The following is a 26729-nucleotide window of genomic DNA, read 5'->3' as shown; positions in this document are numbered from 1 at the left end:
TTGGAACTATTAGCAAGCATCCGCAACTACAAACGTTAATTAAGGTAAAACCCAACCATAGCATTAATATATATTGGTCTCCCTTCAATCCCGTATGCATCAATTTCTATGCTAGGTTGAAGCTTCTGTCGCTCTTGTCCTCCAATACATAGTCCTATCAACATACAACTAACCCTATGATGTGATCCACGCGTGTGCTCATATGATGGGCACCAAAGGACAGCAACATAACCACAAGCAAATTAAACCAATCATAGCATTTCAGCAATTACCGAAAGTACAACAAAAATCTACTCAGACATCATAGGATGGCAACACATCATTGGATAATAATATGAAGCATAAAGCATCATGTTCTAGTAGAGAGTACAGTGGGTTGCGGGAGAGTGGACCGCTATAGATAGATGCGGGAAGGTGATGGAGATGTGGGTGAAGATGACAGAGGTGTTGGTGTAGGTCACGGTGATGATGATGGCCCCGGCGGTGTTTCGGCGCCACCGGGAGAGAGGGTGGAGAGCCCCCCTTCTTCTTCTTCTTCTTCTTCTTCCTTGACCTTCTCCCTAGATGGGAGAAGGGTTTCCCCTCTGGTCCATGGTCTCCATGGCATGGGAGGGGCGAGAGCCCCTGCGAGATTGGATCTGTCTCTCTGTTTCTGCGTTTTAAATTCTGCCCTTTCACCATTTCTTATATTCCCGGAGATCCGTAACTCCTATTGGATTGAAACTTTGAACACGATTTGTATCCGGATATTATCTTTCTTGCGGCGAAAGAAGGGCAACAACCGCCTTATGGGGTGCCCACGAGGGTCAGGGGCGCGCCCCCTGCCTCGTGGGCCCCTCGAGCATCGTCTCGCATTGATTCTTCTTCCCAAAATTCATAAATATTCCAAAAAATATTCTCCGTCTGTTTTTATCCCGTTTGAACTCCGTTTGATATGGATTTTCTGCGAAACAAAAAACATGCAACAAACCGAAACTGGCACTGGACACTGGATCAATATTTTAGTCCCAAAAATAGTATAAAAAGTTGCCAAAAGTATATAGAAGTTGTAGAATATTGGCATGGAACAATCAAAAATTATAGATACAACGGAGACGTATCAGCATCCCCAAGCTTAATTCCTGCTCGTCCTCGAGTAGGTAAATGATAAAAAAGATAATTTTTGATGTGGAATGTTACCTAGCATAATCTTGATCATATATCTAATCATGGCATGAATATTAAGACATGCATGATTCAAAGCAATAGTCTATCATTTGACATAAAAGCATTTAATACTCGGGCATCCCAACAAACAATCATGTATTCACTACAAGGATCCGGGTCTGTTGCAACAAAATCGTTCGCCGCAATACATGTCGATTTGTGGAGATACGTACCTATTGCCACGAAACAACATTCGTTGGCAGCCGTTGCGACTGGACACATGGTAATAGGTTATTGCCACAAAAAAGTAAATGTTGCAATAAAGTGTGATATTGCAACAGCCGTATGGGAAGTTACCACATGTTTTCCCGTGGCAACACTCACCTGATGCCACAATTTGATTTGTGGAGATAGCTTTAATGCAACATGTGACGAATCATGGCGACTGATAGCTCGTGGCGATAGACATTCGTGGCAACAACCTATGCCAACGACGCTCGCTTCGTGGCACATACTCTTCCGTGGCAATAGTCACTTGTGGCAATAAACTATGGCAACAATCTTTGTTTCTGTGGCATTAGGCATTTTGCCACGAACTGCTACATTTGTGGAATTAACTTATGGCAACAAATATTCTAGTCGTCGTAACAGGAAATAGCAACATACTAGTTTTGGTGGTGATAAATAGGTATCACAATGGGTGAAATGTTTGTAGCAAGAGTCTATTGCAACAACTTAAAATTTTCGTGCTGCTAACATATGGCAACCGAAAGTGGATTGTGGTAATAGCCTATTGCAACCTAAAAAAATTACAGGCATTAAATTACAATATTCAAAACCATACTTATAATGTGTAGATTCATAAAATTCATAATTATCATAGCAAATATCCATAAAATGAAACTCAACTGTAATTAACCATCCTAATTAAGTGCCAAGACTAAATTGTCCGTGATCTAGAGTCCAGTCAAGCTAGTTCTTTCGATCCTGCAATCAAGAAATCAAAAAATTAGTTCTAATTAATGAGTTCAACATAACATACGACATACAATTATTCTAGCCCCATTGTTAAAAAGAACTATAGCCAAACTAAATGGAGTAATATTGTGTCAGCAAGCATGTAACTGAGGGATCAGAAGAATTTTACAAGTGTAAATGTCAAAAGCATAAGCACAAGTAGATGTACTAAAAGCTTCCGCTATTGATTTAAGTTGTGACACGATCTATAGTTTCAGTTAAGTTCATGTCCCTAGCTAGCACATATTCATTTTTTAAGCTGTGACTCAATGTAGCAACAACACATGGTGAAAGAGAAGAAGCAGCTAGCTAATTATGAAGGCCAATGGCGTATAAAATGCAGGTGAACATAAAGAGAAAGGAAGGTTGTGACTTACCATTGCTTTAAACATTCAAGAAATCCTTGTTGCATCTTGTATGAGCGCATTTGAAGAAATAACAGTTAGGCTAGCACATGGAGTCTTACTAGGACAAGATCTCTGTAAAAGAGTATTTTGCAAGTTTGGACTACTATTTTCTTTGTCAATCCTCTTCTTAGGCACCTGTAAATAGAATTGCACTTTTAGCAATGTAAATAAGAAACATAAATCTTATAGTTGATCGCCAGCCTCTATATCGCTCTTTCGCAATTTTGAGAATTATTGCTTCTTTTTCTGGTGTATCTTCCAGGTCCCATCTGTCCTGTAAAGCATACAACAAATGAATATACATAAGCAGTGCATTATCGATGGTAAAATAAGATAACACATGTGAAAAAGGTTGTACCCACTATGATATCAGCAACAACGAGTCGATGGATGGTAGGGTCAATGTCTGACCACGTCCTCACTTCAACGAGCAGTGTTGAAGGTTTAGCAATTTAACCCATACCAGGATTTTATGCATTATAGCAAATGCTAGAGATAGCTTAAGTGACATAAAAAATTTACCAGATCTGGGTTATCCATGTTGGTTTGTGTATGCTGTTATACTTTCCATCCTTATTAAGACAACAGAGCCTTTCCTTCCTGCACACAAAATCAATCAAGGGACTTAGCATTAACAAAGCATTGATGTTGTACACCATTCAGATAGGTGATTATGAAGTAAGGATGTTGTGTACTAGGAGCATCCTCCGTAGAATTCATCATGTGCCCTTGTGTAGAGCAGAATTTGAGTCAATTTAAAAAGAAACGCAATACGTAAAGCAGGCATAAAATCAAATCAGTTGAATAAAAAATTAATAAAAATGATAAAAACTACTTTGGGAAAGTGGAACGAAATAACTAGTACAAGGCCCCATCTCATGCACGTCTCCTCTGAACTTCTCTCTGTTTTCTTTCTCTTCTCGAGCAGATCCATTTATATCCCCATGATCCGATCACACTACCAAAGGTCCTGATTGTATCACAATGGGTCAATTACTTCTCACTTTTCTCTCAAGCTTCTCACACCTCTTCTCTGCTTCTTTCAGTCCAATTGTTTTGGGTGAACCATTCTTCAATTAACTTCCATACACATCTTGTTTCTATGGATGCCGGGCCAATAATTAATACCTTTTGTTTTGATTTAAAAATATCCATTAAGACGAATATGCAGAACAGAATCATACATGCACATACTAACAGAAAATACATCTAGATGGAACTTTATCTGAATCCTCACGACACGGACTTCAATTCAGCCTAGGCAATCTAACGAAAACTACAGAGAGATGCCGGTCCAGGTGCCAGGAACTTGGAGGTTAATACAAGTTGCGGCCTAATTGGCTGCTAATTGAAGTAGGAGAAGGGAATACAAAAAAACGACTGATCTACAACGCTTGCTATGGAGGATCAGGGATGCGGCTTGGTGATGAACCTGGTCGCTGCACTCCACCTCCGGGTCGGCCATGTGGCGAGCAACCCCGACGTAGGCAGGCTGGAACTCCGTCGGCGCCGACGGCGGACCGCATCGCTGGCGCCGGCAGCCTGGCCGAGGACGCGGAAACGCGGCCCGCGTCGGCGGGCGCGGAGGAGAGGGGGGAGGGCGAGATCGAGGACTACAACTCCTCGTCGGCGGCACCGCGCGGCGCGCTAGGCAACCGCCGCACCCGATGGACGACGCTAAGATTTCTGGATGTTCTACGATGGGAGAAGATCGGGAGAAAGAACAACCTGAAACATTCTCCGCGCAGTTGACTCCGGTGTGGTTCGTTGTGTAGAGGGAGAGCACGGGGTGTGCCCTCGACCTAGGCAGTGAAAGAGGTCTGCGGGCACGGGACCATGGTGGCACCAGCTATGGGAGATAGGCGGCGGCGGGCGAGAAGCGGCGCGGTGGCGATAGTGAGTGGATTCGGTGGAGATTGGAGATGAGATGAAGGGAACCGTGTTGATATGGGGGAAAAGTTGCCGATATTGTTGGCGCAATTACCTCATCGAGATCTGTTTGATATTAGTCTCCGTCCGGGCTTCGTATGACAAGTGGGGCTAGGTAATGTAGCACGCATATTTAAATATTTTTTGACCAGATTAGTCGCTATGGGAGGAAGAGAACGGCGAGGGAAAGTGAAAATTGGAGCGAAACCAAAATAGAAATACGAGGGAGTCCAAAAATTTGGAGCGAAACAAATTATAAGTTTTGTTATTATATATCATCTTGCCCGTGACATGCACTTTACATACATTTTTTGTGTCGGACAGAAGGTGCTTCTTCTAGGTTTGTACAAATTAAGATCACTAGTTGTCCAGATCACTAGCTAGTTCTCATTGACATGAAGGCTGAAGAAACATTTTCCACCGTTTGCACTCATATGAGGTTTAAGGTCATCGCAAACGCCCGCCGTCAAAACGGACACAATATTTGTTTGGGTACACAATGATAAGAGCTTCCCCCAAACGTCCGCCCGTAATATAAACAAATTCAGACATAATTCATGCAAACTTGACGGAACTCATTCAAATGGATGTACGTTTAATATATATAAATTAGAGGAAAGTATAATTTTCGTCTCTCAACCCTTAGCGAAGTCTAGATTTAGTCCCTCAACTCCAAAACCAAACAACTTACACCCTCAACTCTTGAAACCGGACAAGTTCTGTCGCTTGTCTAGGCAGACCCGGTATCACTGCCGACTTGGCTTGGCTTTGACCGATCTTTATCTAGGTGGCATTATTTCTCTCTCCTACCTTCTTCCTTCTCACATTGAATTATTGAGCCATTTAATCAAACACATTGCATTCACAGTGTGTGCCGTCAATGGCCGATAACTCGCAATTCCCTCTAGTCAACGATAGGTCACGAGCGCATGCCTAAGTGATGTTAGGGTCTGCCAGGACCCAGGCCTGCGTCGCATCGGACTTCGCAAATGCCAAGTAGCATGCCGCATTGCGCCGCTCCCACCGGGCCGCTTGACTGGCCACCGTCTCCTTATCCATGATGCTGCTCTGTGATTACTAGGATCCGCCGCTGGCATCGAGGCAGTGGAGGAGGCACCCACACACCTTCGCAATTGTCGGGGGTACCTCCTCCTTCACGATTTTATCGCGCCCGATGATGCACGGCGATGATGCCAACCAGGCGATGCGAGTGTACCAGCTAAGCGGCGAAGACGTTGGCTCCTCCTTCCTGAGGCGTCACATTTGGAATCCGCGATTGCGCCGCAGAGGTGGCGAAGCCGGCTTTGTCTTGATGCGGTGGCAAGGCGTGATGTCGGTTCCATGTTGACTCCGTTGTGTGGCGGTGAATGCGGTGTCGGACGACGGTCCATGATTGTCCGCTCGAGGAGGGTCACCATGTGTCGCTAATACTCCTCGTCCGTCGTCGCCTCCTCCGCGAGGAGGTGCAGTTGTGGCGGCTACTGTCAAACCAACTTTGTCACATTCATGTAGCCATCGGACCACAACCCTTTTGGCGGCTAATTAGGCATTGATTAATTCTGATTAGACTGACTAAACACAGAAAGCTTTCCATAGGCAGGCAGTCGTGTTTTTCACTGGATTTTGGCTCCCACTCCTCCTCGTCGCCGCCTACCCGTTGCTCCATTGATCTGTCGCCGCTTTCCCGCTGCTCCATTGTCCGTACCCCTTCCCGTTGTTGCTGATGAGGAATTCCAAAGGGCGCCGATCGCCGGGGTTGCTCCCCCTCAAGACCTGGACGCGGTTCGCTAGGGTTGCAAGGGAAGCACCGAAAAGGAGATGGAAGGGGAGGATTGCCGGCTGCCACAATGGAAGATTCTTTTTTCAAAAAAGAATTGATTTGTAGCTGGGTTTAGCTCTTAAACATTCGCACGGCAATGTATTATCAATCTGCAGTAGTTCGAGTGGTAGAGAACGTTAACTCCCGATCGTGTGTTCCAGAGTTCGAGTCATCGATCAAACATTAAATTTTGCTATTTTAACGGCGGATTGTTGTGATGCCCCGAATGGGCCGGCCCATTCAAATACCGCGTCCTGCGCGGACGCTCACTGCGGCGAGTTCTTTTCTCGACCGGTAGTGAAGTATTGGGCTAAGATATGAGGCCCAGCTAGAGGTTAGGAGCGGGCTGTGCGCCAGGCCGAAAGATTTTGGGTCCGAATAACTGCCACACGTGTGGCGTCGACGGGAACCAGCCCGCACGCCTCGTGTGGCATGGACGGGAACAGGCCCGCACGACCACGTCCGCGCGCACAATCGCGCGGCCCGGACGTCCGTTGCGTGCCAACCCCGCCCGCACTGCCCTGTCCGGGCAAGTCGACCCGCTGCCCGCACGACCAACCAGTTCCCGGCCTTCCGATCCATCCCCTCCCTCGTCTGCCGCCATCGTCCCCCACCTCTCGAACCCCGACCTCCGTCGCCGGCCATCTCCGTCGCCGGCCATCTCTGGTTGCTATTTTAACGGCGGATTGTTGTGATGCCCCGAATGGGCCGGCCCATTCAAATACCGCGTCCTGCGCGGACGCTCACTGCGGCGAGTTCTTTTCTCGACCGGTAGTGAAGTATTGGGCTAAGATATGAGGCCCAGCTAGAGGTTAGGAGCGGGCTGTGCGCCAGGCCGAAAGATTTTGGGTCCGAATAACTGCCACACGTGTGGCGTCGACGGGAACCAGCCCGCACGCCTCGTGTGGCATGGACGGGAACAGGCCCGCACGACCACGTCCGCGCGCACAAACGCGCGGCCCGGACGTCCGTTGCGTGCCAACCCCGCCCGCACTGCCCTGTCCGGGCAAGTCGACCCGCTGCCCGCACGACCAACCAGTTCCCGGCCTTCCGATCCATCCCCTCCCTCGTCTGCCGCCATCGTCCCCCACCTCTTGAACCCCGACCTCCATCGCCGGCCATCTCTGGTTGCCATGGCAAACAGAGCAGATCCGTAGGGCACTCCCGCCTCAAAACCACACCCCAACCCTCCCCACCCCCAGCCCCAAACTCCAACCAAGCCCTCCGAAGATGATCATCTAAAACCCAGGTGAAAATCTCCCGATCTCAACCTTCTCATCCTTTAAGGCTGAAAATCTCCCGATCTTGTGCTGGATCTATGCTATAGGGGTAGAACACTACATGGTTCAGTGTGTAGTCGCAATTGCCAGGCAGAGTACACCAGATCTGCCATGTACTAACGTTCGAAATTGACTTAATTTCCTAGTTTAATTGACGCAAGTAGTTGGGTACGAAAGGGACGGTGGGGGGGGGCAAAATTTTGGAATGAAGAGGGCTGGAAGAAATTAGTTGCCACTTGTGTATAACAACAGTTGTCACCTTTCGTTGTCAGTAGCTGCCACCTATTATGACCCGTCGCTTGCCATCCATATGTTCTGTGTGCAAGCAGCAGAAGAATGCAATTCTTGTGGATTGTTGATGCCTTCTTGTTCATGCAGAGATTGAGAACACATTGGAAAAAGGAGGGAGACACGGAAAAGAATGAATCACGAAGGTGGCGCTGGTGATTGGGGTTCTCAAAGGCAGAAACAGCCCCTTGGGATGCAACAGAGTACAGTCAGCTCATCTCTTTAGGGCCGTTGCTGCCACTACTAGAACAGTATGCAGGCGTAGGTATGATGCGTGCTAACAAAAAGAAGAGAACAGTTGCCATCTTCGCGACGATGAAGATGACATTCTACTTATGTCGTACACTGACATTTTTTAGCAGGTTCTTATGACCAAAACACAATTAGGGGGCCCCCGTGGCAAGTTCACTCGCAAGGCGCTAACACTGACAAATGTACGGGCAGCCAACTTCAACTAGCTTGTATGAACAATCAAGGTAATGTAAAAACGACAAAAAAGAGCACATACTGCTGTGGACATGAAAAATGAACATGCAAAAAAACTGGCAAAAGGACTCACGACTTACCGCGGGGTGAAAATGCAGAGCCTTCATGCAGCACGTGGCATCAGGCACCGCGAATGTACCTGCCATCGACGTCATACACAGGTCAGTCCATAAAATAAGGTGAAGTTGCGGATGATCAATTAGCAGAAGGCAGCATAGTTGGCAACTGCAATTGCCATGACTGGTCATCTACAGTTGCCATATATTAGAAAACTACATTTTGACATCCTTACACAACTGTTGTTGCCATCCACGGACAACTGTAGTTGCCAGGGGAGAACAACTCCAGTTGCCATGCCAGTGCAACTACATTTGCCATGTCATGGCACTGCAGCTGCCATGGAGGAACAACTGTGGTTCCCATACCGATGCAAATACATTTGCCTTGCCAATAAAACTGCAGTTGCCACATCAGGGGCAACTGCAGTTGCCGTGCTAGCACAAAATACAGTTGCCATGAATTTGACCAACCACTACTATGCACGCAGGTTATTACGCTGGTGGTACCCCGGCAAACGTCTCGTGGCAAGCTTCACAAATTACAGGTGTGGGGAGTCATTTTGGTGTCACAGGCCACACAGGAAGGTCGAATGCAACAAACCAAGGTAAGGGAAAAAAATCTGAACCACGAAAACAACAGTACCTTTGATATTTGAAGTTATTTGCATGCAAAAACAAACTAGTTGCCATGTTTGTTGACCAACAGCTGCCATCACTGGACAGCTATAGCTGCCGTGCATGCCCACGCGCAGACTCACGGCTTGCTGTTTGAAAAATGATGTCGTGCAAAATCACTCGTAGATGGTGTGATCCGTTGCGATACACATGTTATTCAAACAGAAAACTTTAAATCTCGTACCTGTTTTTCCTATTGCAGGGCCTACAACTACAGTTAACAGCAGCACAGGGACAGGTGTGTCTGCGTTGGAAGCGGCGGCGGGGTGCAGTGAGGTCGCAGGGTGAGGCATGCTGCTACGAGGTCAAAGCCATGGGGGCGCTGCTATGAGCCGTCCCTAGCCATGAGTGCTGCTCTGAGCGGCACAACATCCTGAGACCATCTGGCATCGGCTCGAGCGGTGCTACAAACAGTTAGCGCGATGCTGCAACCGGTGTAGCACCCTGGTACAACTGGTGTCACCGCTACTACAACTCTCCCAGGCCGGCCACGGTGACCATCGATGCAGAAAGTTGCAACCACCTCTGCACGGAGCTGGAACCGCGGCACCGAAAGCTACAACCACTGCCGGGGAAAGCTGCAACCACCACCCATTTTTGCATTTTTTGCTACAACCATTTATTTTTCTGCTGGAAGCAGCACCATTTTTTGCTACCACTGGTGCTTTGGGTTTCCTAGAACCAGCGCCCGATTTTGCCTTTTTGCTACCACCGGCATTTTGGTTTGCTGGAGCGAGCTTCATTTTTTGCTACCAACGGCATTTTTGATTTGCTGGAACATTGTTTAATTTGTAATTTCATACCACCGTTTTTTTGGTTTGCTGGAACCGGTGCCATTTTTTGCTACAATCGTTCACGAAGAAGTTTGTGGCCGTGCAGAGCTGCAATGGTCACCACGGCAGTTGGATCCATGGTTGCGGCAAGCTACAGTACTCACCGCACCGAGCTGGTACCCTGGTTGCGGTTTACTGCATGTGCGACTCGGGACTTTTTGCTGGAACCGCGGCTGCCCTGATTTGCTGCATGCGCGGCGAGGAGCCGGCGAGCTTCGAGGCTGGTGTCTCTGCTCGTCCATGGCGCGGGGTCAGCGGGTCCTCGGCGGGGGGAGGTTGTTTTTCTGGGACGCATCGGCAGGAAGAGGACGAGTGGGGGGCTGTTTTTCTGAGATGCATCGGGAGGAAGAGGACGAGTCAACGGGGAGGCCAGATCGAGGTAGACTATTTGAACGGTTGTGGTGCTCCAGATCAAGCGGCTGCGCTCGCCATCAGCAAACCAGTAGCTGAAACAGCTAAAATGCACAAGGGAATCGAAGCGAAGGGATCCACGTGATCGATCGCCTCATCCATCCATCTCGATAGGTCTCTCCTTCCCATCACTCCCTGACGCCTCATCAAGCTACCACATGCATGCCTGGATACAATGGGATGGGAAACATATTTCCACAAGCCCAAGTTTGTTTGTTTGTTTTTTGCTTGCGAGGCCACAAGACCAGGTTTGATGTCCGTGAGTTCCGCGATCTCACTTCTACACATAATTTCCTACTGGCTGTTTGATGATGCGTGCGTCCCTTTAATTTCGTTATTATTATTTCCATCATTCATATCTAATCATATACTAATTGTGTTTCAACATCTAAGTTATGCCCTCTAGGTAGAGAATACATAGTATGAATCTAGTTATGTACGAGGCATGACAAGAAAATTAGAATTGCAGGGTTTAATTCAATATATCATAAAGGGGTTGTAGATAAGTTGATTATAGTTTGGAGATTTTTCTACTAGTGAAACAGGCCGCATTTTAGAGTTTGGCATAGGGTCCTGACTTTTTTTGTCGGCCCGGCCCTGCTCCTTCCTTCCTTCCTTCCTTCGGGCAAAGCCGCTGGTCCCTGCCTCCTCCAGCGACCAGAGGGGCTGGGGACCCCGGGGTTTTGCTCCGACCATAGATAGGGTAGGCTTCATTTGTGGGGCGGCATTGCTTCTGACGGTGACAGCAACGCCGCATCCAAGAATAATGCCTCGGCTCCAATTTCGTCTCGACGGCATCCATAGCGGTCTCAAGGAGCTAGCCGATGGGCGGCTCAATCTCCTATAGACCCTTTCGGTCTGTGGGTTTAGGTCTTCACCCGGTGGTCGTCGTCCCAGGCGGTGTCGTTGCTGGTCTCCTGTAGACCCTTCCGGTCTGTGGGTTTAGGCCTTCATCTGACGTTTGGCCTCGACGACATTGACGCCTGACGGTGGCTCCGGGACACAAGGAGGGTGGGAACAATCCCCGGTCGACGCACCAGCACGACAAAGGCCGTGCCGACAGCGGGCTTCTTCATCAACTCACAACGCCTTTCTGGACTATGGCTTTCCTACGAGTCCGGTGATGGTTACCGGCGGCAATGGCAGTTGCAGGAGTACCTCAGTTTTTTCTGCAAAGTTCTGTGACCACATGTTGTCTTTCGACCTATTCTGGTCGGTTCCGTGTACGTGCTTGTATTCACCTTATTCGTGATTAATGATACATGCGGTTAACTTAAAAAACTACAAAGGCTAGTGTATTGCTGCTATGAACTCTTTTTTTTCTCTCCCATGCACTAGCTAGTACTAGGACTACTGGTAGCTACAGGATAAGACCGATACTCTAGAAAAATGACACCACCATTACTCGCATGAACTCAACGAGGGAAAACAAAAAAAATGAGCAGTGGTAATAGTTGCCAAATCATTTTAAAAATGTTGTGTACCGTGTGTGTGTGTGTGTGTGTGTGTGTGTGTGTGTGTGTGTGTGTTGCGACCACTTTGGAGTGTCTGCTACAACATTGCTCCATGCTGCAAGCGCTTGCAACAATTGATTCAGTTTGAATATTGCGTGCATAGAATATTTTTGTTCCTGACGGTTTTGCTGCAATGCCGAATGGTCATACTGCACAGTTGTGTGATGGTGCATGTTGCAAGGTAGGTGCTTCATGATGCAGGGTCTGCTGCAAACCGAGACACAATGTTGCAATGGCGGCCAATCAAAGCTTTCGCAAACTGGACCGACAATGCTGCAATGCAAAAAGTTTTATTTACCGCTCCGAAGCCGACCGCACGACACTACATGATGCAAGTCGGACACACAATGTTGTACGGTCGAACATTATTTTTGTAGCTCATAGCGACAAGGTCCAGGTCCAGGATATGCCAAATACACACTATAGGTTCGCCAAGGACAAGATTTAAACAAAAGACAAAGAGGCCTAAGCTAAAGATGGGCAATGATTGGAAAACGAAAAATAGGATATCATGAACCTGCAGAGGATCAAAAAATAGCCAAAATAGCAGTCTTCGGTCGATGCCTTCATTGATCACTTGGGCTCTGAGATTAGGCACAGGTTGGCTGTACTGAGGAGAGATATCCATCCACGTTTGGGCCAGCTCAACTTCAGAAATCTTCATTTCATGTTCGAAACAGCATGCGGAGACTTGATGGACAAGTTCACTTAAATTTTCTTCAGAGGGTAAGAGGATAGGCTCGGCAAAAACTCCTGTAGCGTAGTGTAAGATTTCTGTCTATACAGGCCCAAGAGAGGAAGTAATCAGAATAGATCCTGCATGAAGAGCATTAAGGATCCTGCTTGAAGCAATGGCAAAAGCAGTGCCAGCCAAAGTTACTGCAATAGCTGGAGAGGACAGCGGTGGTCGAATAAGGTGCAGATCCTCTATGATAACCTTCTCAGATGCTCTGATCTCCTTAATATCGTTGACGAAGCCAGCATCAGAGTCTTACCGAAAAAGGGTTTCCCCCCGCTTTGTATTACAAAGCAACCAACACCGATACAGAGGAGTGCTCGGGCGAGAAGCACAACAAGCCCAAATGAAAGAGAAAGAACAAAGAAGAAAAAAGAAATGCCAACAACGGCAGCTCGACAAAGCGCGGATGACCCGCCACCGCTGCGCCCTCCGAAATTGAACCACCACAGACCCAGGCTCCGACCCGCCGCGTACCAAGCAACACCTCTAGCAAGGGATGCGACGTCGACGACGCTGCGGCCCAGACATGTCCTAGGGTTTCCCCCGGCACGCGAAAGGAAGTGGGGGATGGATACATCCGACACCCTCCAAGAAGGGATGGTGGCAACCGTAGGTGTCACCGCATCGGAGCCGGAAGAGAGCCGGCAAGGGATTTCTCCCGCACTCCAAGCCCCACCGCCCAACCAGGCCGAAGCCAACCAGCCACCTCGCCGCCCACCAGCATGCGCCACCGCGGTCTTGACGCCACCCACGCCGCCTCACCGAGATCACCACCACGAGGCCAAGAGGAAGGAGAGAGACGCACGAGGCGACAGGAGCAGCAGCACCGGAACCACGCGGGAGGGAACTACCTCCACCGCAGTCATGCGGGAGGCCCAAGTCTCCGGCATCGTCGCGGTCGCCGTCCGGACGCAGCAGCAGGGCATACCAGGCCACCCCTGGCCCGGCCAGGCCCGATTTGGGCCCGTAAAGCCCCGCCGGCCACGCTGCAGCAGGGCGGCACCAGCGCCGCCAGCATCCACCCGCTCATCGCCGCTCCCCTGCCTTCCGGAAGCCACACCGACGACCCTCCCCGCCGCCGGCCCGCCCAGACCCAGATGGGGCCCGAAGGGCCCAGATCTGGGCCGAGCGGGCGCCGCCAGATCGCATCGCCGCGCCACCCCGCCGCCAACGGCAGCGCCGCCGCCCAGAAGATCCCCCGCCACCACGCCGGAGAGCACCGCCGCCGCCTGGGAGCACCCCGCAGCGCCACCCCCGCCCCGCGTCGGAGCGACCCGCGAGGGGAAAAGGCCAGAGGCCGCCGCCGCCAGCGCCGCCCGGGCCAGGCCCGGCCGGACGCCAGTGACGGCGGCAAGGAGAGAGGGGAGGGGGGGGGGCTCGGGGAGGAGGCGCTGGAGGCGCGACCGGTCGCCCGCGGGGGCGACGCGGTCGCGAGAGGAGGGTGGATGCAGGTATAGGCTAGCGGCATCAGAGTCTTTCAAGCCAACGGATGTGTCAGCAGTCTGTTCTTCAGAGATGTAAATGGAAGCAGGGGCAAGCACAGGCTCCGGCTGAACAGCGACAGTCATATCAACTTTTCCAGGATAAGGAGGGAGTTCAGGGTTGACAGGGGATTAAACTGCTATCATTTTGACATCAAGAAAATGTACATGAGCTCCAAAGAGAGTTTAAAATGAGCTTCTCCCTACAGAACCAGCGATCATCCTTCGGACCACGAATAGAAAAGAAGCAAAAAGGCACACAGAAACACTTCATAATTACTATGGATCAGTTTCTTTCAACCGTGATGGGAAGAATGACGTAGTACACCATAGGTAGAGGCAAAGCAACACATACAGGAGAGCAATTGGCAAACAAAACATCAGTATCAAATATTTCTACTGGTATTCAAAGACCAAACGTCCTCTAAATCCAAAAAATAAATCATGTATTGTTCAGCTCTCAGAGGAGGTTCATTGGCACCAAGCACTACATATGTAAAGCAAATCATTACTGAAACAGATCTGCGTTTACATATAGAGAAAATGCATGAAGAAAAACATGCACCACTAAACACCCCGCGAGGAAAGCAGAAGCAGCCTCTCTAGTAGCAAATTACCAAATAACGCGCAAAGTGGCAAATCTGTACAGAGAACTAATTTCAGTGTAACGGCAGATCTTTCAATGACAAAGAACACAAGAGAATCAAGTAATGTAGTTGGATCGATCAATAAACATGTGTATTTTGAAGTTACACCTCAGTGAAAAGTGGCGTTTCCTGGTAATCTATACGACAACAATGACAAAGCTGGGCAAACATGGATAATAGCTGAGGCACGTGATTAAACTGAAATTACTCGGGAAACACATCACAGGGAACTGATGGTCGCTACTGAAAAATGACACTCGTGCAGATCCACACAAAATGGTGAAACCCCTTAATGTGGCCAGTGCCACTATAACCTCACTAAGTTCACAATCAAGTCGATTCCATCGTATCCATATATTTCAACATCAACAAAGATACGTGCAAGGAATATGTAATATATAAAGAAAAAGGAGAAAACAAAGTGAATCATACCTGAGATAGATAATAGTTTCCATCAAGATACCCCAGATAACTGCTACCTTCTTCATGTAAAAAACATATAAATACCTCACTAGAATACAATAACTCCTACCTTCATGTAAAATGGCAACGGCATAAGAGTTTGAGCATAATTCTTAATCCATTTAATTGGTTCAAACCCTAGATGCCCTAATCCAGAGGCCTTGTATGAGATTGGAGAAATGCAAAAGGAATTCAGAGGATTGTGCCTGCGAAGTTCGACCTCCTAGTTTCGAAACAGGACCAGATGACCACAAGTCAAACCAACTCCAATAGCTCGATAACATAATTGATTTGCAGCTCAACAGATCAGAAATGTAGGCTCAGACTATCAGTCTCTGTCGCTCTCTGATTTCTGTGGACACACGCACGCAGTTTTCGGAACAATGGCTGCTTCAGAGTTTCGGAGAAAAAACAGAGGAGACAGTACTATTTGGTTCCGGGCAACACATGCCCTTTTCTTCTTCTTTTTCAATTAGCTTGTTCATTACAACGAATGACTAAACATTTATGCCTAAACTGACTTAAACACTGAACTACCGCACCCAGCGGTTCAACTCACCAGGACAGAAACACATTCTGTCACCTATGCAAGTTGGCTTTAGTTGCAGGCAAACTGCAACATGCCGCTACACTTCAGCACACCACACAGTTGTGCTGTTCATACTTATGAACATAGGCGTACACTTATTCAACTCGGTGACAAAACAACAAGTTAAACTCTAACAAGAATGGACATAACATACTAGATAATCAGGATTCAGGCACACGAGCAGCAAACAGAATAATAAGCTAAAGACAGCCAACATTCCAAGGAACACGGAAGTTTTGTGATGTAACATCACGGAAGCAACTTGCTAGAGAAATGACCTGAACTGCAGATAGATAGATACAAGTTGTCTGATAACAATCAGATCTAAGTACCTGCCAGAATGTCTTCTAACAGAGGAACAATGCTACTAATTATTAACCTTACAGCAGCAATTCATAATAGTCTTTCAAGTCAAAAGGGTCAGCGGGCAAAACCTCTGATGCCAGCCTGACGCCATAAACCAGACATGACTCATAGCTGAATATGCTCTTGTATACTTGGAGTTTGCAAGCTTCATTTGCCCATTTTGCACAAGTCAGAGGCTTCAGCATGGCACTCACGTCAACCTCCGAAGACAAGTAGACCACAACCACCATCTTCTCCAGCACCCGAGCCTTCTCGGCGATGAACTTAAGGAAAGCAACTTCATTTCAACTTCTTCATTTGCTGCCGGATACACGTAATGGGACTGCCCTCCAGCCAAAACTTGAGACCGACCTTGCCGGTAGGCTCCTCACACGCCTTTTCAGACTGCAAAAAAGGAAGGTATCAAATTGGATCATAAAGCAATTAATCTAGCTAAGCACGCTACGTAGATAGATAGTGGTAATGTAAAATGATCTTCGAATACCTGGATATGGAGCGTCTCGACGTTGGGAAAACATGGGAGGAAGTTAGGCACTTTCTTGAGGTCACTGCGGACTTGGAATTTAAGTTCCAAGGCCAGGATCTCGACACTCGGGACAAGGGTGCTGGTGGTCAACTTAGTCCCAGCCTGCAATGCAAATGTTGAAGATATGCTAATTAAGATCATATTTTGGATGGCATGGCACACATGTTACTGACAAATGTATACATATGAAGTTATGAACTAACTACTAGTACAATGTAATGACCTTGATAGAGGTGTTGCCAATCTCCAAGTCATGTTCTCCTGGCTGAAGGTATCCAATAACACGCAGCTTGGGCGCATGGACAATCTTAACCCTGCAGCACCTCCGGGACATACTGGTGAGGCCCGTCCACTGCAAGAGGCTCTCCAGGCGAGGGGCGTCCACCACCAGTCCACCAAGACCTCCGCCACGATGGAATAGCAGAGCTGGACGCAGCGCACGCTGTGGCTGACGAGGCGGAGGCGCACCGGGACCTGTGACAGAATGACGGTGAGGATATCCAGGACGGGGCTTCTGTCGAGCAGGAAGGCGAGGTCGCGGTCCTCCACGACGACGAGGGAGAGGCCGAGCTCCCGGAGGTTGGGGATGGCGGCGGAGCGCGGGACGGCGGCCGTGTCCGGGAGCCTCCATGCGCTGAGGAAGAGGCGGGTGAGGGGGGCGCAGCGCAGCGGAAGAGCGTGGCGGGGAGGCGGATGTCGAGCGGCCACGGGCGGTTGATAAAGGCGAGCTCTTGGACGCCCTTGGCGGCGAGGACGTCGAGCCAGCGCGCGATCTCGCCCCGGTGCGCGTCCATGGTGGTGCGTGTGAGGTGGACGCAGCGGAAGGGCCCCGGGTGCGCGGGTGACGAGGTCGGCGACCCCGGGCGAATCCTCCTCGCCGACACCGGGGATCCACCGGCCGTTGGGGAGGAAGTGGGTGTCGGCGACGACGAGGGGCGCCGAGCGCCAGAGGGGGCGCCAGCACGAGGCGAGCGCCGCGGTGCGCGCGCCGTCCGCGGCGGGGAGGCGGGAGGTGATGTCGCGGAGGAGGCGGTCGGGGAGGGCGCTGATGCGGTCGGCGCCGCCGGGGAGCCAGGCCGCGCCGGCGAGCGCGAGAGGGGCGGCGTGGGAGACGGGCGGCATGGGGAGGGAGCATTGGACGACGGTCCTCACCATGTCCATGCCGGGCCCCAGCGACCCGGGTCCGAAGCCGTCGCTCTCCAGGCTGGCCTCAAACCGCTCCATGCTGACGCCGATGAACGGCTCCGGCGGCGAGACACGGCGATTTGACATGGCCGGCGAAGTGGTGTGGACTGTGGAGGCGGTAGTGGCTAGCGAGTGGAGTGAGCTCGTGCCTGCCTGCTTAGGGTTGGGCATGTTCTTCTTTGGGTTGGGCCAAATGTTGGAAGCAGGCTGGTCGCCGCCCAAAATATGTCAACACATTCAAAAAATATACATTTACATCTTTTTTGCATAGAAAATACATTTACGTTCACCATTTATTGGAAACACATCAACCTTCGCAATATCAAATAAATACAATTTGAGGATATATTGATGGATGGATCTAATGATGAAAGATATTTACTTCAGCTAGTACTTTTTTTTTTCTTCAACAACTAGAAATTTCATTTACCGGCCATCAACAAGAATGTGCTAACCTGCACATTTTGGAGAGCCTAAAGTGGCTTTGACAGGGCAAGAATAAATCCCTGGCATGTGTTTAATTAGCCCTAAAGAGATGTACAATAGTAAGTGACTTAAGCATCCTGTTTCGAACCTAGAGTCTGTCCCTGGCCTCTAGATATTTATTTACTCCTCTAGATTAGCGGTTTGTCAGATTCTTCTGAATTTCTTTGGAATCTCTCCATTTTCATACAAGGCCTCTAGATTAGGGCTCCAAGGGTTTGCACTGACTGAGTGAAGATTTCTGATCAAACACAAGGCAAATGATAGTGTTCGTAAATGTATTACAAATTTACAATTGAAATGATCAGCGAGCAACATTGTTGAACAGAACTTCCTCGTGCATGTTCAGGGAGTGACTGAATGACCCGTAATAAACTGTTAGAAGATGCAAATGAGAGGGTGTCCGAAAAATCAGCAAATATTCAACAGGTAGGCCATTTGTGCTAGATCCAACGAGTCTAGAGTTAGATTTTAAGTTAGGTACAGCACATTTTTCACACCAAATCCTCTCAGCATGCAATCAACAAGTAGCAGTAGTAAGAACTCTAGAAATTCAACGACTCTAGAGTGAGACTTTCAAGTTAGGTACCACCAGCTTACTTCTGGTCACATTCAGTTGATCAACTACTCTAATCCAAGCCAAAAAGAGTGTTTCCCTAACAAAGCACGCTTCACTTGTCAGCCTCACCGTGAGCTTTCATTATTTCCCTGGCCTTCCTGTACAGAGTTAACCAAAATGAAACAAATTTCAGCTGTAATCGCAGCACCATCAGATATATGGAAGGATGGCACCCGGCAGTCGGCACGCTGGTCCAGCATGCAACTGCTGGTCACTAGCATGGAAGTATATGCTGTTCATGCTTGCAAGACGTATACTCAAATAAAAAGAGATAAATACAAGACAGTAGATTACCGTAGCTCTCTCTCGACCTCTATGTTTCCAGGATCTAACTTTTGGGCGTCCAGGAGAGCATCACAAGCTTGTTTATACTCCTAAGCATAGAGCACGTCAAAGGAGGAACATGAGCGACTATGTAGACACAGTGGGGAAACACAATGGCAAGCTGGACATGTAGTAACTCACTTTCAGTAGCATGTGAGCTGCAGCCTGACGGTAGCAAGCTTTCGTCCAGTTAGGTCGCAGCATTCTGCATCTGAGAGCATCTGACAGAGCACCTTCACCATCATCCAACAGCAGTTTGCAAAGACTCCTGTTCGCGTACAATGTTGCACTCGGCGCGACAGCTATTGCCTATGGTCAAACATAACAGGTTATACGATTATCATCTCACTGTGGCAGGTTAAGATTAGTCCCGCAGATTTAATATTAATCCAATAGGAATACATATTAATGGCAAATTAACACCTAATAAGCAGGAAACTAGAGAACAATAGTAGAAAACTGGTTACCAAACAAATAATGTTCTGCTATTGGTTCCCTGTTAATAGAAAAAGGTTACCTTCTAAACCACCATACTCCATAGACAAGGTTTAAGGGGCTTACCACACCATATGCTTTTGATGCCAACTTATAGTCCTTGAGCCTGAATACCTGATCTGCATGTGACTTGAGGACAGCTTTTGTTTGTTCAAGGTGCCTTCCACCCTGAATGATAGAACATTGGAAGAAAAAAAATGTAGGAATGAAGCGTCATTTCAAAGATATTTCAATTAAAATAGAAACTTAACAACTCTGTTAGACATTCTTTATAGCTTTGTATCTAGATATGCTTATGCAGCAATGCAAAGTGCACATTTGGTAACTTGTCAAGTATACTAACATAACAAATGGCAGAAGTTGCTCACACAAGATTTTAATCACAAGAGGAAAAGGTCCGACATTATTTATAATTAATATGTCAAATTATTACTATATCTATATCTATACCAATAAAAAAAGACCCAAAGGGGCAGATCCAACTAATCTCGGCCCATCAATTCATGTCAATCCAACGACCAAGATTGCTTCAATGACAAACGCTCTACATGTTTAACATGCAATAAATGTTATACCAAATATCAATATCAGCAATAATCACATAATTACCGTGCAATTAATATCTTACCTAATATCAATGTGCAATTAATATTCTACCAAATATCTCTACAAATTATATTCTACCAAATATGAATGTGCATTGCACGTACGCTTACTAGTATTACTACTAGCAAGATGCCCGTGCATTGCACGGAACACCAAGATGCACAGATTTTACAAAAAATCTGTTGTGATTGACCCATGAGGGAGTAATCTTATGTGTAAAAACTAACGGCATCTGCAGGTTTACTTAACTCAGCACGTACACTGCTGATGCAGATCCTCTCCGACACTGACCTCCGCAAGCACGTAGATGGCACCGTCCGTGTCCCAACGGCTCAGACTGAGCGGAGTGGGGGAGACAAGAAAGGAGAGATAAGGTGAGGAGGAGTGGGGCGTGGTGATGGTAGGTGGTCGGACTGAGCTCCGGCATGGGGATGGACGACGCCGGCAGCGGCCACCATGCCAGATTGTTCCAGAGGCTTCTTTTTTTAATTGCTCAACAATGAGGTTATGTGAGATAAGGATGAACGAGGGAAGACCTTAGATGCAAATGTGGAGAGAGGTGCGGGTGTCTTTTTGTAAAATTGCTATAGTTTGCTTTCTCCGTCGGATATAAATCGGACGGTCTATATTGCAGGATGGCAGACACACCATCATCATCAACTTGGTTTTTTATAATATTACTAAAAGAGCATATACATGGGTGTATTTCACAGTTCAAAACTTCACATCCACAATATAGGAGACATGCTTTGGACTATGTACAAGCATTATCCAGAATAAATAACATACCAGTGGCTTTGCACGTTCCAATTTTGCATGCGAGATGATTCCATCTATACTCCAGTTTGGGATGGTTGGAATTGGGGATGTCAAAGGAAACAAGATTTCAACTTCTTCCATGCAGTCACGTCTAGCAGCAAGCTCTATCGGTAACCTACCATACTGTGCAACAAAAGGAAAAATGTCAACTTTTTTGAAATTAACTACTCCCTCCATTCCGAAATTATTGTCGTTCTGAACTAAAACCACGACAACAATGTGGAACATAGGGAGTACATAATTAAAGGACCCTTTAGAATGCAGTAACAGAATCTGAACATTATGAAAAGATATAAACCATATAGTGAACTATAATAACCATGGGAGAGGACCAGGGTCTACATAATACCGGTACCAAATGTCTCAACAAGCATGGTTTTTGAGTCGCTGATTAGTCGCTGTATAGTCGCCGACTAATCGCCAAGTCGTTTTCCAAAAATCAGGGCGACTCGCGACTATACAGTGACTTATGGCGACTATACAGTGACTTATGGCGACTATACAGCGACTTTCGTCGACTATACGCTGAGCCGCAGGGCTCGCGGCGACTCGCCAAGTCGCGACTCAAAAACCTTGTCAACAAGGATTCATCCCAGCAAGCATTTCTAAATTCTAGTAGCAATTCAAACAGTCAACGTACACCGACAGCATACCAAAAGGCCTTCCTTCAGCAAGGGATTAAAAACAGGTATTTCAGCAATAATTGAGATTGAGAGGTAACAGGGATTTTTAGTGCCATACCTTTTATGAATCCCCATGAATTATATAGATAAAACTATAGGAGAAAATAGCTACATACGAATTTTAAAATTGTTCCACGATTATTGAAAGGACGAATATAATTTGACACTTCAGAGTAAATGAACGAATACCAACAATTGGGATGAAGAAAACAACATAAAGTAAGCTGAATACATACATCCAAACACAGCCTAAGAGAATTCAAGTTGTTTTGGTGATTGCTGGGTGAGTACATTTGACAAATGTGGCTACCCTGGATGCTGTATTATGAGATCTCAGTATCTCATCAAATGTTAAGCACCGACCTCATATTAAATAGGGAAACACTTGGTATATCTTGGGTACTTGTGGGTTCAATACAAGGACATTCACCGTCTTCAAAACCATTTCACGCCAATGATATACAAATATACAAAGAACAGAGCATGTTGTTCACTTGTTCTAGAAGAACTCAAAATGTGCTACTCCCACTGATTCAAATTTGAACTAAAACCACAACACTTATTGGATCAGAGGGATATTTGATGATATCCTTTTCTCCTAAGTCAGATTTCTATAAGTGCAATTTGGTTTGATAGATGTTGGTAAATTTATTATAATTTGATGAAACTTACAGAATTTGACAAACTAGAACGTCAAATATTTCCGAACAGACGGAATAGTCAGCAACGATGATATGCATCGTTGATATGAACAGTTAAATGGAAGCTCACACACATACCTTTTGCCTACACAGGCAATATTTTGGTAGGTGTGTGCAACTTCTCATGGCATAGTCAAAGCCTAAAATCAGCTTAAATTCATACCAGCATAAGTTCGAATAGCATAGATCTAGAAAATATAGAGAACATACAGCATCAGGAATATTAGGATCCGCTCCTGCCTTTAACAGAAACTTCACAAAGTTGGTATAGCCTCCCCACCCTGTAGTGAACACTAACGGAGTCATCGGAAGGGAGCCCCCTCGATTGACATCAGCACCAGCCTGTAAAAAGGATTGTGGAATAGAATGTTTCACGGCTCCCTCTCCATGTAGACCGACACAAAGGCATGGCAAAGTGGTAGATTAAGCAAAATTGGAACAAAGCAATGAAAAGATATAGAAACTAGAATACTGGCCTTAATCAGCAGCTTCATGCACTTCAAAGAACGATACAATAAAGCACCCATCAGGGCAGTACCCAATCCGATGACAGTGGTGTTAGGCTGCGAAGAGTAATAATTGTTATAAAACACAATGGAACACAAAAATAGAATATGAGCTGTCAAATGTAAGTTGTCAATCCAAGTAGCCGACAGAATAAAACAAGCTACTATGCAAATCAACTCTGAAAACGAAAAATGAAAATAAGAAATGGTAAGGGTTATATACATCTGCATGGTGTTCCAACAAAATCTTCACTGTTTTATCATGTTCATTGGTAGCAGCTTGATGGAGTGGTGTACCACGGCCACAGTCGATGTCAACAGGTACTCCTTTTGAGAGTAGGAACTCAGTAACCTTACAGCTTCCTGTGGTGAATAACATAATTGCACAAGTCATGTGGCTACACATAAGACTAGAGTGTACAGCAGCAAATAGCTGCTACTATAATGACCACCATCACCATGGTGTAAATCATAAATGGGGCAAATTTATCCATATGAAAAATGATCACAAATATATTTTCTTCTTCTACGATATTATTGGAGTAACCATACCCATAGTGTCTTACACAGAGATATGCATGGTAATATAAAACAAATTGCATGGGTGAGGGGCCAGGGGAGCTACCTGTGCATGCCGCATGGTGGAGAACTGTGCGTCCTTTAGCATCTGATTTTGTTAGATCACCACCATGATCAAGCAAATACTTCACAGTAGAAACATCGCCAGACTGAGCAGATAACATAAAGGGTGTCACGCCTGCAAAGTCTGCAATCAAAAAGCACAACAACGCAATTCAGACATCTCATGGTGCAAAACATAGACATGACAGGTGCCAATTTCCAGAAAAAAGAAGGAAGAGTTAGAGAAAGACCTACTACTCCAGGAGCAGGAGCATTCACATCTCCCCCGAGTTCCTCCACCAAGTATTTGCAAACCTCAAGATGCCCTCCGGCGGCTGCGATGTGCAGCACACCAAGGCCATAACCCATGTCGAAAGAGAAGATCACCCTTGGGTCGTCGAGGCTCTTTACAGTACCTTTCTCCCAAAGTGAACACCCGAGCATCAACACACCGATGAATCAAACTGCCAAATCATAATAACTAGCTAGACAACAAAAAGAAAAGGAACACACATGTGCTGCATATATGGACGGGAACCTCACTAAGTCAAGCAGGGATGCAACGATGCGAAGTGGTGAGCTTTAGAGTACCCTTCATCACCTCCTTGGTTCAATCAAATGAAGTATATTTGTGATTTTGGAAATTCAGTTCACTTGATTGAACTAAAGAGGGTTGGAGGGTACCCCCTAAAGCCTTCCCATTTCCACTCATGTCAAGGGACTTGTTCACATCCAGGACGCACAGTCAATCAGTGCATAGACTTGACAAAGAATAGTGATCTGATCGTAAAGTCATAAGATGTGCCCCATGCAAGCACTTGTTTTGACCAAATTCTGAATAACTCGCCTTTCCCTTTGAAGAGTCCAAAAGACCACAACCGCAGAAAAAGACTATTTAATGCAGAGAATAATTACCGTATACAGCAGATTTTACACTTAATCGACTAGAATACGAAAGCTGACACCAAATTAACAAGACAATCGTAGTACTGGTCTACATACATACAGCATAATACTCATCATACTGCTCCACACAAGTGCAGAAACCCTCCCCAATTCAGAGAGCAATTTCTGTTTTCATAAGTCAGAGGAAAACTGCAGCGTACACCTAATTTCACACTTAATTGCGTGCAGTTGATCAATTATACAGCATAATAACAAGATAACCCGCCATCACAGCGCTCCACACAAGCGCAGGAGGAAGCCTAGATTACGATAACAAGGGGGGGGGGGGGGGGGGGGGGGGGGGGGGGTCATTCCTAGTGTCCTGCAAATTAAATACTGTAGGACCCAAATTGGTGCGGCCAAGGAGCAATGGGGGCAGTCGCATCATTTTTGAACAACATTATCTAATCCAGCCGCCGTATGCCGGAGATTGGACGGCCACGGCAGCCAAAAGCAAAACCCTAACCCGACCCGACAAATTACGGCCTCGCGAGGCGCGCGGGGAAAAGCTGAGGGAGAGGAGATGCTGACCTCTGAGACGCCGGAGGTCGCCGTCGAACGCCGCCCGCATGGCCGCGTCCTGGCCTGCACACACGAAGCGCTCGTACTTAGAGAGAGAGAGAGAGAGAGAGAGAGAGAGAGAGAGAGAGAGAGTCCAAGAGAGAGAAGGGGAGGAGGGGGGAGGCTGGCCGTACTGGTGCCGCCGCCGGAGCTGCGGGTGTAGACGAAGGGCGCAGCCATGGGCGGCCGTCTCGCTCTGGCGCTCGCCGTGGCAGAGGCAGCAGCAGGGAGGCTTCCGGAAGAAGGGAAGGCTTTGCCAATTGCGAGCGAGTTTTTTCTTTTCCTTTTCTTTTGATTTTGAATGAACTGGTGGGATGCAAGCGGGCCCTCCCTCGCTCTGCTTGGGTTGGTTTGGGGCTCGCTGGAGGCTGGACCCGGTGCACGGCTGTGGCTGCGGCCGCGGGAGACCCGGTTCACGGGAGCGTCCGCTGGGGTGTGTTCAAGTCACTGGGGCTGATTAGTCTGTACGCAAGGTCGATGACATGGGTGGCCCACATGCGCGTTTGTAATCTCAGCAGACGGGGGGAATGCTGGTCGCTGGGGCAACCGGCAAAAGCTTTTTTTTTTAACATCAGTACGGACATAAGCGTTCATATACACGCGCATATAATTATCTCTATGAATGCATGCACATACGCATATATTCACCTCTATGACCGCATACACGCACGCCCTATCCCTATGAGCAACTTCGAAAGACTGAGCCGGCCTATCATCTTCAGATTTACAAAGTCACCGTAGGCGCCGGCGGGTTTTTCGCCTTGTGGGCGATCGAGTTTCGGGCCCCAGACGCCCAAAAATTCAAACTTGTCTTTCCTACTACCAAAAAACGCCAAAAGTTCGGCGATCAAAAAGGAAGGAATCATAGACATGGAACACATCAAACGGCAGGCTCCTCTGTCGTGGGACTGGTCGGGGTCGGCGTGGGCGTAGTCGGGCTCGGCATCGGCGTGGCTTTTGTGCTCGGGCTGGTCGTCAGCGTGGGCGTAGTCGGGCTCGGCATCGGCGTGGCTTTTGTGCTCGGGCTGGTCGTCAGCGTTGGTGTCGTCGTGGGCATAGGGGCGATGGTCGCCGCTAGCCCGGGCATCTAGTTCAAGATGAGGTCGCGCTCCGCCAAGTACCACGCCTTCACCTGCTCGTCCATCGTCAACATGTCTGTCACCATCAAGAATGCAAGGTCGGTGTTCCTCTTCCTCGCGGTGACGTTGGTCCTGAGAAGGTCGAGCTTGACGTCCTGCTTCGTCATCAACGTCGACCACCTCGCGTCGGATTTCTCCTCCCTCTTGGCGGTGATGTTCTTGGCGTCGGCGATGCACTGCTCGATCGAAGATTGCAGCCGTCTGGCTGCGGGCGCCGCGTGCCTCGCTGCTTTGGCTCTCTTGTTGCCATCAGGGTGCCCTTTTGCCGCCGTCGGGGCAGGCGCGTCCGGCTTGTAGGTCTCCTTGGCCTTGGCGAGACTGAGCCGAACCTCCCTCCACTTCTCGCATGACTCGATCTTGGAGAACAC

At 47.8% G+C, this 26729-nt stretch overlaps 2 protein-coding genes across 2 annotated transcripts; both read right to left on the bottom strand.

The window, feature by feature from the left end:
* Nucleotides 1-15978: 15978 nt before the first annotated feature.
* On the bottom strand, nt 15979-18495 carry LOC123047152 (uncharacterized). The gene is made up of 3 exons (XM_044470646.1): nt 16898-18495; nt 16633-16776; nt 15979-16532 (listed from the first exon to the last, which is right to left on the bottom strand). The coding sequence occupies exons 1-2, from the start codon at nt 18028-18030 to the stop codon at nt 16761-16763; spliced, it is 1149 nt and encodes a 382-aa protein (XP_044326581.1). The 5' UTR covers nt 18031-18495; the 3' UTR covers nt 15979-16532; nt 16633-16760.
* Nucleotides 18496-18742: 247 nt separating this feature from the next.
* Nucleotides 18743-25515, bottom strand: LOC123047151 (inversin). Its single transcript, XM_044470645.1, has 12 exons — nt 25357-25515; nt 25193-25246; nt 23968-24132; nt 23721-23861; nt 23319-23458; nt 23066-23152; nt 22800-22931; nt 21176-21328; nt 19847-19948; nt 19427-19594; nt 19256-19335; nt 18743-19059 (listed from the first exon to the last, which is right to left on the bottom strand). The coding sequence occupies exons 1-12, from the start codon at nt 25400-25402 to the stop codon at nt 19014-19016; spliced, it is 1314 nt and encodes a 437-aa protein (XP_044326580.1). The 5' UTR covers nt 25403-25515; the 3' UTR covers nt 18743-19013.
* Nucleotides 25516-26729: the final 1214 nt, after the last annotated feature.

Source organism: Triticum aestivum, chromosome 2B (genome assembly GCF_018294505.1).
Source record: "Triticum aestivum cultivar Chinese Spring chromosome 2B, IWGSC CS RefSeq v2.1, whole genome shotgun sequence".
NCBI lineage: Eukaryota > Viridiplantae > Streptophyta > Magnoliopsida > Poales > Poaceae > Triticum > Triticum aestivum.
The sequence above is the reverse complement of the archived record's forward strand: the minus strand, read 5'-3'. Positions and strand labels throughout refer to the sequence as shown.